Genomic DNA, 14,282 nt, shown 5'->3' with positions numbered 1-14,282 from the left:
TGTCTGGGAGAGGCTGCACGACCTTAAGAAAGAAACAACATAGCGTAACTGAGGCTTTGTTTGTTTGTTCGTCCCCCACCCCACCCCTCCCCTACCCTCCCTCTACAGTTGTGGCATTTACATATCATTTGCGGTTCATTTTGGTAAACATGCATTGCTTACAGATGCTTCGAGACCAATTGGGCCCAGTGTAGTTTCTCGTGTAAAAACACCCCAACAGAAGGCACAGCTCGTTGTATTAGTACTGCATTCATTAATAATTCACCCCACTAATTGCTATTATCTATCGTTTATTCGCTGAGTAGAAATTGAAGGACGTGGAAAATAGATAATCTTGGTTTAAGGGGCAGTTATAGTGTAAATTAGCTGATTTGTGACATAGCAAGCCAACTATGTTTTCCCAAATAGGAAAAAATTTTACTTGGGTGTTTATGACTAGGCAGGCACTACAGACATGAACTATTTATGTAAAAGCTATTAGAAAGCCATTTTTCCATAGTTCACACCTTTAAAATGTGAGTGTATAGAGCTTTGGTGACATGCCAAGTGTTGCACTATGCTCGTCTTCACGCTCACTCAATATATCTGTTATTTAGAGGTGTGCATTAATTATCACAGTGAGAAAAGCTCGGGACTGCAGAATTAGAAATTCAATGCTTAGGCTTTTTTCCTACAATTAATGACTTGAAATTGGCATGTTTAAGTCCCATCGCAAAGTACATTGAACCAAAATTTAACAAACTAATTGTGGAAGGGGTTGTTTGTTGGAGATTTCCATTACCTTTGATGGGACAGTAACCCCAGCCAACATGGCCGCCACATGGGAATGATTTTTTGTTTTCTTTTAAGCAGTTCTAGTCTACTATAAAGTTTGCTTACAGCAAGACCGAAGCAAAATCTGGAAACACGTACTTAGCCGCTCTCTGTCTGTTGTTGTTGGCATTTGCCTTTTGTATTGTGATTCCGAACAATTCAATATCATTTCGAAGACGGGCTTTGGCACTATTTTACGACACACTATGTGAGTTTTAAAGCAAGTGATGGAGGACATGTTCCCAAAAAGAGAAACAAAAACCAAAATAGCTGACTGAAGCATGAATTTCAAGAAATGCAAGGGGTTCATCTGGTTGCCTGCGTATATGACAAGCGTAAACTTCCCTGCAAGATAGCACAATCAATAAATATATTTTCTCCCTATAAATGGAATCTACATTTCTGTCATCTCAAGTGCAGTAGGCAGCTTGCGAGGCTTCACATCAGCTTTTCTATCAAGCGCCATCTCTCTTCTCCTGCCAGAGTAACCCCTATCATTTGTCTGGCTCATTCACCGCCAGAGCGGCTGAATGCACAGAAACATGATCACACGTGCCCATGAACTTTCCCTCAACCACAGGCCTCCTTATTTTCTCATGAATTGATTTTTACATTTGAGTTGGCTGTTATTTCCTGATAGATTGCTGTCTTTGAGGCGGCTGACAGAGAGCTGCAGGCGAGATTCTTATTTGGGTTGCAACTCTGTGAAATGAGAGTCCCCGATCACCGCTGCAGCCCACGCAGACATGCACACACTTGGGCTTTTACAGTCAGTTAGATGAGAAAAGCCTTTGCTGCCATTTCCAGACGACGCGAGCGTTTTGGGCTGTGGAAATGAGACGTGACACCGTAGACGCAATCAGGGAACGCTGGCCGCGTGCGTCGTTTCCCCTTTTGATCTGCTTTTGCTTTTTTGGGCCACAGAGAGAAATAATTAAGCAGGTGGCAGATGTGCTCGTCCTGAGAGGCAAAAGGGGGGCAGGCAAGAGTTGCCCTCACACACTGAAAAGTGATGACACGGCAAAGTGCGACAGCTGAGATAGGGGGGGTCTGCTGCGCCACCCACTCCCAATCTGTTCGGGTCGGACAAATCAGAGGGGTAATACATCTCCCATCCAGTATGTCCATTAAATCTGCCGAGACCACAATCAAACATGAGCAGCAATATCCCCCCTCTCCTCCACGTCCACGTATCGATGCCTCGTGGAGAAGAGGAACGTAGCGATGAGATTTTATTGGGAGTGTTGACAAATTTAAAGTCGATACATGATTTGAGGCTCGTGTCAAAATAGCCGCAGGTCTTTATCTGACAGGTGCAAAACCCCACAGTGGACTTCCTCTGTATTGCTCCATCCTATCAAAGCATTGCAGCCACCTCTTGCAGCTAAATAAATATTTGGAATTAGTGGCTGGATTTACACTGTAGGAAAAAGTTACCAATTGCTGTCTATTTATTTTTTAATGTGGGTTCAAATGAAAAGTTCAATCCTACGTGACAAACGTGTAAACGTGAACAATTTCTGGTCCTTGTTACAGGGACCAAAAACAACATAGCTTAAAGACATTTGTAGAAGCAAAATAACAGCCGTTGACAGCAGACATTTTTTAGAGAGCTGTAAAGAAAGACCCTAAAAGACACCATTAGTGACATCAGTAAGAACTTCCAGAATGTGAAAGTTTATGTTCATGCACAAAAGTACAAATTCTTTGATGCATAACACATATTTGTAAGAAGAATAGGACAGACGGGCTGGAATTTGCCCCAAAAAATTTTCAGGAGAAGGTTTTATGGACTTTTGAGGCTAACCTTTGGCAAAGTGATGAAAAGGTTAAAGTCTGGCAAAAGACTCTGTGCATTATCCCAAATTTACAAGCTCATCTGTGGACCTTAGTGGGGATAATGTGGGCTTGCACGCCTTCTTCTCAGACTTCCTCACTAATCTTCAGTGATGTAACACATGGCAGAAGCAGCAAAATATACTCTGAAAGGCTACTCAAGGTGAAACGGAAGATGCAGCTAAACCAATTTGCAAATGATGCCATAAGATAATGACCCACAACTCAAATAGGTAAGAATTCCCGTCAATTCTCAGATTTAAACCCAATGGAGCATTCATTTTATCGACCGTACCTCGGGAAGACGTGGAACGGTTTAGACTTACCGAGTCTATAGTGCCTATTCCGCAGAGACAAAACAATAAAGCAGTTCAGCAGAAAATAAACGCGGATATGTTTAGACAACCCAAGTTAATGTGAAGAATTAAACCCGATAGAGCATGTACTTTCATGGCCGAAAAGGGACAGGAATGCGATAACAAAATAATGAAAGGCATGTAAAGACATGACAAAAGAGGAATGCAAAAGTTGGCCGATTCACACAGCCTCGGTGCAGTTATTGCAAGCAAAGGATTTGCAACAAATTATAAGTTGTATTCACTTTCATCTATTTTAAGTCCATTTCGAAGATTAAAAACCATAAATCTGTTTCAATGCTTTTGCTGATCTAAAAATGTTTCATTACAAATGGGACTATCTTGAAAGTTGTGTATCCTGGACAGATGGTTTCCCATCTTTTGATGACTTTTCACATCTGTTCTATACACACCAAAAAAAATGACCTTGACTGGGATTGTATTTTTTTTCAGGTAGTGTATTGAATGGGATAGCAGCTCAGGTGTCAGTCCAATCACTTTCCAGGCATCCTTTCTGCCTTTGACACTATTCCAGAGTTATTTTGGTTTATGTCTCTTGACAAACAGGGTGTAAGTTGTAGAGATCAGGGAGAAAGCGAGGAACGCCGTGATCACGTTGCTTTGCACTGTCAACACAGAAAGCAACACTGATGTATGCAGCGACGATCTCTTCCCACATCTTCTGCTGTGGTTGCTGCGGGACGCTTGCTGAGGCTTTCATTGAAAATGAATGACTGCCAGCTGCTTCTGTTGCTTGTCAGTGTTTGCATGTGCAGTAAACATTGTGGGGAAGGGGCATTAATTTATGCGGCTGAATGTGATATATTCTTTAGGGGGGCGTTGTGATATTTAAACATGTATTAAGGCCGTGGAACTGGAACTGACAGAAGGGATGAGGATTCCAAAAGTTACCCCCTTTTGGAGTTTGACATCACAACACAAGTTTTCAGTGCCACTCTGTAGACCTCATTTCAGACAGCATCAAAAGATCAAGCGCATGCGTTTTAACTTTTGCCTTATCCTTTGGCTATGTTCTTGCTTTATTCTTGGAGAACAAAAAATGCCTGGGCGTTACTATGAAGGAAGGGACTCATGTTTTATGTAGACACAGACAAATGCTGATTAAATGTTGACCCCACGCTCCATCCATGTTAGATTAGGAAGGCCAAAAACAATCTTTGCAATTTAGTGTGACATATCTGTCTCAGATACACATTTGGATCAATGCCCTGCAAAAGGTTCTTTAAAATTTGAGTGCTGAAATTGGCCCAAGATTGCTGCTTCAAACAAAAATGTCCGTTTTCCTCTTCAATTTCAGGCAAGAGTCCTTGAGACGTTTTCATCCGCCGTGTTACGATTGACATGTCCACACAATTTTGTGTCGTTGGAAAAAAAAAAAAAAAAAAAAAAAAAACTGGTGTAATTTTCTAACTCAATCAGTCACGCTTAATGCCTCTGATAAGTGCGTCTTCTTTCTCCTTCCATCGATGCTGGGCGGGGCGGGGAACAGACAGCGTGTTTGTGCCTCGTTTGAACATGTTAAACAACGCAAACAAATCATGTCGTCAATCAGCCGAAGCGCTGACCCAGTAAACGCCGGACGTTTTTGTAGTCGACTGAGCGTGACAACTCGAACTGGCGACATTAATGAGAGTCAAAGACAAGTGCATGGACATATTCCCTTCTACTCATTTTGAATGGCAAACAAGCTCTTTAGGTCCATGCGGGCCACATCATAAATGTGCTTAAAACACAAACAAGAGATTTAAACGGAACTATTCAGGTCAATGATAAAAACACTTTAAAAGCTTAATGTGAAATCACAGGGGATTGCTTTATTCTTCTTTATTACTCTTACGGACAGGAAAATGTTCCTCGCAGCTTTGTTTCTTTTCACTTTTTTTTTATAGGCCGTGAAGTGTCTTGGCTCTCTCCAGTGACCTATATAGAGAAACACTCGCAATAACATTGTATGTCAGCCGCCTAACCGAGAACACTCGTCATATGCTCGCGCACTCATCTCAAGCAATTCTTCTGCCTTAATCGCTTGTTTTTGTGGAACTGCGCCAATACCTTCCTTGCCAAGGTCATTCTTCGCCAGCCGAGTACAAGTAGGAGTTTTCAAAAGGGAGACGGGATGCAATTAACAAAGGAATGTTTCTGTTCACTGCGTGTCTATTGTACCTCCGGGCGCTGTAGCTGGTCTGCCATGGCACAGCCAGAAACCTTCTGTGCACTTGCCCACCACAACATTAGCGACACCGCCACAATCCAATGACATCTAATACAAAAGTTGTGTCAAAAAAAAAAACATCATGAGGGTTTGTGGGTGCTGATATATGACCGCGGTATTTGCTAACCGAAAATATACTCCGCTACAACAATTCAACCGGTAAGCGGTAGTAGACCGGGGCGGGCTGGGGGTGTTGGTCATGTACATTTTAACATCACTCCACAGACCGGTGATTTCGTCACCAACAGTTTATAGGATCAGCCAAAACATTAGCGACATCTGCATCATCCAATGCCATCCAATACAAAAGCTGTCGCAACTATCTTTACAAAATAAGATACGCATCACAATAGATGTTCACAGTGTGCAGACTGGCTAAATTATTAGCTTTAAAATGTGTGCTATTGCGATATTCTAACTCTTTCACTTTTCATTTTGTGATTTTAAACCTGACGTGAATCAAATAACATAAATATATAAGTTAATCCAGCCAAAAGGTTTTATAACCCTGATGTATAGTATTTTTGCTTTACATAAGGATTGTATAGTTTGAAAGTTTCCGCTGATTTATGCGCAGCTAATTTCAAGTAGCAGTAAATAAAATGATGCATTTAAGTCTTCAACACATTGATTTTGGCATCGTGTCTAACATGGATCTTTGTGTTGAACTCAAAACAATCCTAATTGACATTTTAATTACCGCCTCCAACCAAAGACGTTCTAATAAATCTTATCTCGGCCACCTACGTTAAATTGGTTTCATTCACCTCAAAGATGATTATGATTTGGAATTGCCTTAAATTTGTTTATACAAAATGCACGTTTAAGCTACAAATATTATACAATCAGATGGAAAAACAGCTCCTGTGCGGCTCAACCACGTATACTTACATTATGTACCGTATTTTCCGCACTATAAGGCGCACCTAAAAACCTCCGACAGTGCGCCTTATAATCCGGTGCGCTTTATATATGGACCAATATGGATTCATGGATGAGGACTAATTTATTAAAGTAAGCTCTACGTATTTATTTTGTGTGTTGTGTGCTATTAACGTTTGAGCAACGTTGATATATTGTTATTGTTTTCACTATTTCGAGTGTTACTATATTGTGACTGCATTAACGTTTGAGCAACGTTGAGTTATTTATTCTATGCGCCTTATAATCCGGTGCGCCTTATATATGGACAAAGTTTTAAAATGGGCCATTCATTGAAGGTGCGCCTTATAATCCGGTGCGCCTTATAGTGCGGAAAATACGGTATGAACCTCGTGAACCAAGAACCCCTTATAGAATGCTATGCTATGAAAGAAAGTCTAAATTACGCTTGGAAGAAAACAAAGAAAATGACCCTGCGAAGTGTGAACACACCCTCCGTTCACAGGTTCTGTATTTCCGAACACTTGCGGAAGATGTGGTTGGCAGATGACTGTGTTTTCGTAAGATGCCATGATGTTGTTGCCGTGAGAGATGCTGCTCTTTTTTTTATTTTAAGATTGAGTCATTTTACCGCTGTAGCACAGCACACCTGCAGAAAGCCATAACATGATCTCACTCTTAACAACAGACACTTCAACGGCGTCCTTTTATTGAAGGTGATGCATCATAGGTGGTAATTACAGTCACCACTGACAGCACCGATGAATAACGGCCACGACGGCTTCTTCGTCTATAAAACCTTCCAATGGCCAAGCTGCGGTATTTACTGCAGGCGCACACAAGGCGACGTTGCTAGTAGCCGAACTACACGGCATTTCTGATCAAAAGGTAAGCTGGAACGATTCGTTTTACAATTTGCCTTTTGATCACTGTATCGAGTGACTTTACTGCCAAACTCTGAGGCAGCTCTGATGCTAATTACTCTCGTTCCTAAATCAGTGCTGGCAAACGCATCCGAGGGCCATTTTTGAAGAGACCGCAGACAATGTGGGCCGTCGCTCTGCTTCTTTGTCTTGGAAATGTTCTCATTAGCAGCGAGGCCGACGATCAGGATTCCCAGCCAGTCGCCGGTGCACAACTCTCTGGGATGGACAAGTACAGAGCCAACATCTCTGCGAGGCCCCTGCCTATGTGCGCCCGCTCGGCCGAAATCCCGGATAGCTTCAAGTATCTCTTGACAGCGGTTGCTGTAGTGTTTTTTGTGCTGGGACTTGTGGGAAATTCCATACTCCTGAAGATCATTCATAGCAACAAATGCATGAAGAGCGGGGCTGACGTCCTGATTGCAAGTCTGGCTTTAGGAGACCTCCTCCACATTGTGGTAGACGTCCCAGTCAACACCTACAGGGTGAGTTATTTGCCTCACAACATGTAATTACAAGGCCAACGTTATGCGAGGCCTTATCGGCCCTCTTCACACACGTTCTGTTCATTTCAGGCTTATCTTAAATTGATTGTTATTACAGCGAACACATTTTGTGTTGTTGTTTTCTTTCTCTCACATGTAGCTCACAGCGAAAGATTGGCCCTTTGGTTCTGTGCTGTGCAAGCTCGTACCCTTCATGCAGAAAACTTCAGTTGGTGTTATCGTGTTGAGTCTGTGTTCTCTGAGTGTTGACAGGTAAAGAGATGACAATTGCAGTCAGACAAATTCTGATTTAAAAAAAACTAATTTTAATTTAAAGTTTGTCGCTTAATTAAAAAAAAAAATTAAATCCAATTTCATTTTTATTAAAGCAAGCGTTGACAGGTAAATAGATGACAATTGTCAGGGTTGATAGAAATTTGGATTTAAAAAACGTTTTATTTAAAGTTTATTTTGTCACTTAATTTAGAGAAAAAAAATCAAGTTAATTTTCATTAAAGCGTATTTTAAAATAGACTTCTTATCCGGTTGCGCCAAGTTGTAATACAAGCAGTGGACTGCAAAAATGGAGGGTTGTCCAAATTTTACGTGGGGCACTGTGATGGCAAAATGGCCCCCTCCTGAGATGGATGAAAACAACACTTAATTCATATTCCACACAACACAATTTTAATCAGGATGCCCTGTTTCGACAAGTGGGGTGCATAGAACATATGAGGTGAATAGACAGCAAGCACTGTTGCAGACGAATAAACCACATTTAATTTCTTTTCAGTGGCAAGTTGTGAAAGGTCATTTTCAACACTGAAACTAATAAAACATATCTCAGGCCTTCAATGTCAAAAAAACGACTCACCAAACTGGTTTTAAGAAGCGCTGAAAAAGAATTTCTTGCAGCTTAGGAAAAAAGGGAAGGAAAATCATTAGATTGTTTTATAGCAAAGGCTGTATCATTTATGAAAAAAGAAAACAATACATGGTTTGGTTTGATATTCAAATCAAATAATTTAATCATTTTATGTTCACATATTCAATTTTATTTCCTGTCTCAATACAGTAAACTCCATTTTATTATTAGTGGGGGATAGGGACCAAACCCGCTGTAAATAGTAAAATATCTGTGAATAATTGATGCCCACTTACAAAGGTTTCTTAATTGCCTGTACTGAAGCTGCCACAACATCGCAACAAAGCACTTTTTTTCCTTCGAGACAAATTAAGCTCCTCCCCTCATTTCAAGGTCATTTCTTGGCCTCAAGACCCCACCAAATTGTGCCCAAGCAATATTTTTGTATTAGTCTGAGAAAAAAACTGCGAATATGTGAATCTTTCAGCAAATAATAGAGAGAAAAAAATTGTGAGTGCTGCCATCCATTAAAATTCGTATTCTTTTTAGTATTCATGTGCTATTGTGTCTTGAGATTGAATTGGAATTGCATTGCATTTTAAACGAATTAAATTATGCTCATTCATTTAGTGACGCTGGTTTTCAAAAGAAATGTTACCAATGTGGTGTACTCCAACAATAATGTAACAAGGTCTACTAAAGTGCATATTCTTTATGAAAATGTTGGTTGAACTCCAAATTGCGCAATTATGGGGGTTGGAACAAATTTCAAGATGTCACCAAATGTATTATCATGTTTACCCTTCGAAAACTGTAAAAAAAAAAAAAAATGCGTGTTGTAGGTACCTCGCCATCGTATCTCGGCAACGGCTCAAAGGAACCCGAATGTGCGTTTGGACGTCTCTCATATGGCTCGTCTCCATTACGCTGGCCATACCTGAACTTGTTGGCTTCAGCGTGATAAATGCCGACTACAAAGAGCGACATCTGAGGATTTGTCTGCTCCATCCGGTGCAGACCACAGCATTTATGCAGGTGACCTGATGCAATCCGCCAGTAACAACCTACCTTTGATGTGACTTCCTAAGCCATTGATGTCATACAGTAGGTTGCAAAACAACCTACTTTGTTCTTTTAATGACTGCTTTCACAGCAGGTATATTGTAAATAGTATTAGTAGTCAGCATGTTATTTACATTCAGTTTGATTTAATTGGAGCGGGTGTGTCAGGTTTGTATTAGTTTATTAGTTTTAGATGTTTTTTTCGTAAATACATTTACCGTATTTTCCGGACTATAAGGCGCACTGTCGGCATTTGAGAAATTTTTAAGTTTTTAGGTGCGCCTTATAGTCCGGAAAATACGGTACTCCATCAAACAACACCTGTGAATGTGAGCAGCAAAGTTAGCACAAATTGTAATATATGGTGTCCTAGCTTGTATTATATTAGCAATATTATAAATGATTACATATATGAAAAAAATATGATTTATGGTCCCTGTGACAATAATTTCCTGCTTGTGTCTTGTTTGCCGAGCAGTCGTATAAAGTTGTTAAGCACTGGTGGCTCTTCAGCTTCTACTTCTGCATGCCCCTGGCTTGGACTGTCATCTTCTATGTGCTAACCGCCTGGACTGTGCTGAAGAACAAAGACAAAACAGTAATACATGGCGACACCAAGCAGGCCTACTCATCTTTTCTGATTTTCAACCTGACCCGTTATTGATAACAGTGTTGTATTTTCAGAAGCAAGGAGAATCAAAGAGTCTATTCTACTTGGTGCTTGTGTTTGCTGTCTGTTGGTGTCCACTCTACCTCAGCAAAATCTTGATGGCAACCGTATACGATGTAAACGATCCAAACAGGTGCCGGCTCCTAAAGTGAGTTGGATTATATGAGGCAACATCTTCTGTAGAAATCATTGGCAATACTCGACTCTGAATTTCCACTCTTCTAGTGTCTTTCTTGTGCTGGATTACGTTGGCATCAATCTGGCGTCCCTCAACTCATGCATCAACCCCGTGGCCTTGTACTTTGGAAGCGAAAGATTTAAAAGCTGTTTCAAGGTGAGATATTATCTGCTTCATCCAAATGACGTGACTCAATGGACTTCTTTCTTTGTAGTAGAACTCAACTCGCTTTTTCTACACTGGAGAAAAACAATAGAAAATATGGTACAGCACATACGGTTAGATTCATTTTGTTATTTCAGTAACTTGCTGCTCTTTTCTTGCAGCCTTATTTTCTGTGTATGGATTCATCTAAATAATGCTGTATTATGACCACACCGCCCACCACAAGGTCATCCTTGTGTGTTTCATCTTCATCTTTGTAAAAATATGATGTTCTCCCTTCTATCTGTATTTTATGTTCATAGTACCAAAACGTTCTTGTGAACTGGCGACTTTATCACATTAAATATTTGTGGAGGTATAATTATATTATTTCTGTAATATAATATAGTCTATGCTCATAAAGGTATTTCTGTCGTGTCCTATTTAGATTGAAATTCCAACTTTATTTTCATATTATGAGGCTTCTAAAGTAACAGGATTTTCAGAGTTCATATTTTTAACTGCAACTTTATTTTTCTCGATTATAGAATATTATGATTTTGATCATAAACAAATGGCAGATTTATCCTGCTTGGAAAATTACCCCTGCAACTTGCAACCATTTTTGCAGTAATTAAATTTTTTTAATGGAACCAAGACTTATCTGAGCATTTGAAAGAAACATTTAGTGTTTGTCAGCATCATGAAAGAAAAACATTTGTTGCTAGGGAACATAAATTCTCAGGTTTTTTTGCTGTCATTCAGTGTCAGCCCTGTTTTTGTTGAACTGTGTGCTTTATTGTTTGGATCTTTGGTTAGATCGGATTTATAAGGTCTTTTTTACTCCGCCGTGATATAACGCTGCTTTTGATTTATCCTCCTTTTTGCACAAAGAAGTCCGGCAAGCATTAAATGTGCATTGAAAATGTAAAGGCAACACTTTGGATCGTAAATCCAGTGTGAACTCTTGTCGCCTTTTGCCTTTATTTGATATATGATTTATGGATGTTTACGATTGCGCTTTTGCAGTGGTGTTGGACTGCACTGTATCACCCCCGAGAGCCAGATCTAAAATTTTGCCCTGAATAAGGTGCGGAGAAATAACACAAACACATTTGTGGTGCAACCCTACACCTGTGCATGAGCTTCATACATCCTTCGTGTTGTACTGACTCTCGTTAGAGACGTGCTTGAAGTAGTGGCCGGTGAGTGTACATTCCTCCTCTCAGTTCGTACACATCGAGTCATGTCCATAAAATGGACTGCAGACTGCAGTGAGCAAGCACCCAAGGGTGCAATAAGTGAAAATGGTCCGGAAAAGCATTGTGAGAGGAAAGATGAGAAAAAAAACACATCAGCAGATAGCCTCACAGCAATTTTCAAGGGACGTATTTTAAAAGCTTTTATTTTATATCGTTTAAAACAGAAAAAAAAGGAAAGAGAACAAATTCACACGTTGCAATACACTTTAGCGGCTTCTCTTCCTACTTGTGACCACTAGCAGCCTACAATTTCCATACAGGGTCTTATTAAATTTGATATACTCTCAACATTAGGTGTACATCAGAAGTACATCTCAGCGAGAAGTGCAAATTGCAAATTACAAGCTAGATTTGCATTGCAGATCTTTTAATTTAACGCTTATATTCAATATATGCAAGTGACACACATCCAGTGTCACTGTTTTTACACTGAACATATGAAACGAAGGTAGATTGCACACATAGATAGCAAAAAGACAAATTTGAGAGGAAGAGCATGGAGAACGTGTGGTGAATCAAACGGCGTAGGCAGACATCCCAGTCCACAGATTTCCGATGACCACAATTGTTGGCTGTGTAATCAACCATATGTTAACATTGGGGGGGGAGGCTGCCAAATATCACCACGTGTGCTGCCATCTCCAACAATGGAGTCCTCTGCTGCATCCCTAACATTGGTCCCTTCAACACCTCATCAACCTTGCTCCATTCACTGCTGCACAAGCCAATTTCCACCTGCAATGATGAGGCTGTTGGGGCCTGGCATGACTTGTTATGTCATCATTTGGAACAATTTCTTCTTCTTCTACCTTGTGAATGAATGGTTAGAAGCGCAGTCCCATTATGACAACGCTGTTGAGATGGAAGGTGTTTGATCACCGGCTTACTGGGAGATGTCCCTGCTGGATGCACTGAATGCAGGTTGTCTGGCAATTGATGCAGAAGCCTGTCAGGGAAGGATAAGACATGCGAGAAGATTCTATCAAAAGAGAAGACAATTTATGCAATGTGGCCTAGTGCTCAGGAGCGACTTTTTACATTGGATGTTTGCTATTCAAAATGTGTGGATGTCATTTTCTATAGTACTTGATTTTTTTTTTGTGGAGATGAAGTTGTATCTCAACAAGGCATTTCCAATTAAAAAAGTGGACACGTTTATTAGCTTGTGTGAAATAATTGATGTGCCCATGCTATCTCCTTGGGTGATTGGTGAGAAGAGGTGGCTCGGGCATTTGGTTAGGATGCTTCCTCCTTGGTGAGGTTATTAAGGCTTGTCCCCCCTGAAGGACAACAAGCTGGAGAGATCATGTCTCCGGTTGCCCTGGGAACGCCTCGGGATCTAAATGTTCCTCCACAGTGGTGTTTGTGCAAGTTTAAAGCCCTCATTGTTGATGTGTGTGTGGTTCTCCAGGTGTGCCTTTGCAGTCGGCGTCCACCTCTGGACAAAGTTCCTTGTGATGACCGGCGCAATAAACTGTCAGATCAAACCTGTAAGCAGAGAGGCTGCTTGCCTGGCTGAGAGGACACCTACCTGGGGCAACAACTCACATAAGACACTCCAAGTAAACACTGTATTTACTCTCATGCTCCTTTAAGAATACAGTAGTAATTAAATAATATTTTACAGTGTGGTTGCAACGCTATTGCTCACTGTCTGGGCCATCTTGATACCATCAGAGACCATTAAAATTTGTTCAGGTCCAAGTTGGACAATAAAGTCAAAATTTATTATAAGAATACAAGTGAACTATGTAAAAAGATTTGTAAGTGTTTGCAACTGTTAAATTAAAAATGTGAAAAATATCTTAAATTTAGAAAAAAAGGAACAATTTGAAAGAATGGTTGTAATAATGGTATCGGTCATAATGTAAGAAAAATTAATTTTCATATGACAAGAATCAAATTGTTATGAAGAAAGAATGGTTCGGATTTTTAAAATTTGCTGTATATAATTTTGTTTTTGTGATTAAAAACATAAGACCGAGGTAAATCATTTCAAGTTTTTCCTCACCATGAATGTGAACCATACTGTACAACTCATTTGGGGGGAAAAAAAAAAAAATCTTTTAATGAGGGGAGGGAAAAAAATGACAGAAATAATGTGGTTGCACAAGTGTGAACACCCTCGTAGAAGTAATGATGTGGCTGCATTGAGAAATAACCAATTACACACTCAAGTCACCACTCACCTGTCGGCATTTAAAGCGCCTCTAATTAACTACAGATAAAGTTCAAGAGTTCTCGTCTGCCATTTTTGTGGTCTCATTTTACAGCACAATCATTGTATTCTGCAGTGTCATCATCCAAGAAAAAAATGATGTTGGAATATCACAAGAAAAGAGTTTTTTCTTTTTGCAGAAAAAAAAATTATGCGAATTCATCATTTGTCCTCAGGTTCCTGAGTTTTCTTTCTTTCAGACACCATCCAAAGTCAATCGTTTACTTGCTTTCCTCCCTGAGAGTTTGCCAATACCGCTCTAAATGCAAAGACCGAGCATTCAGGAAAAATGTCAGCTGCGCCAGGGAGGATAAATGAGAGCATTTTGCAGTGTTGATACAATAAAGGCCAAACA

General features: G+C 40.2%; 1 protein-coding gene across 2 annotated transcripts; it reads left to right on the top strand.

Annotated features, from left to right (window-relative positions):
- Positions 1-6,312: 6,312 nt before the first annotated feature.
- On the top strand, positions 6,313-13,783 carry LOC125973639 (endothelin receptor type B-like). Of its 2 annotated transcripts, none has more exons than XM_068651688.1 (8): positions 6,313-7,008; positions 7,120-7,528; positions 7,689-7,801; positions 9,236-9,428; positions 9,934-10,053; positions 10,143-10,273; positions 10,351-10,459; positions 13,121-13,783. In XM_068651688.1, the coding sequence occupies exons 2-8, from the start codon at positions 7,166-7,168 to the stop codon at positions 13,226-13,228; spliced, it is 1,137 nt and encodes a 378-aa protein (XP_068507789.1). In that variant the 5' UTR covers positions 6,313-7,008; positions 7,120-7,165; the 3' UTR covers positions 13,229-13,783. The 2 variants fall into 2 exon arrangements, with proteins under 2 accessions (XP_068507789.1, XP_049583997.1); XM_049728040.2 differs by having other exon boundaries at positions 10,140-10,273.
- Positions 13,784-14,282: the final 499 nt, after the last annotated feature.

This window comes from Syngnathus scovelli, chromosome 8, assembly GCF_024217435.2.
Source record: "Syngnathus scovelli strain Florida chromosome 8, RoL_Ssco_1.2, whole genome shotgun sequence".
Lineage (NCBI taxonomy): Eukaryota > Metazoa > Chordata > Actinopteri > Syngnathiformes > Syngnathidae > Syngnathus > Syngnathus scovelli.
Note: the sequence above shows the minus strand (reverse complement) of the source record. Positions and strands in the feature narration are given on the sequence as shown.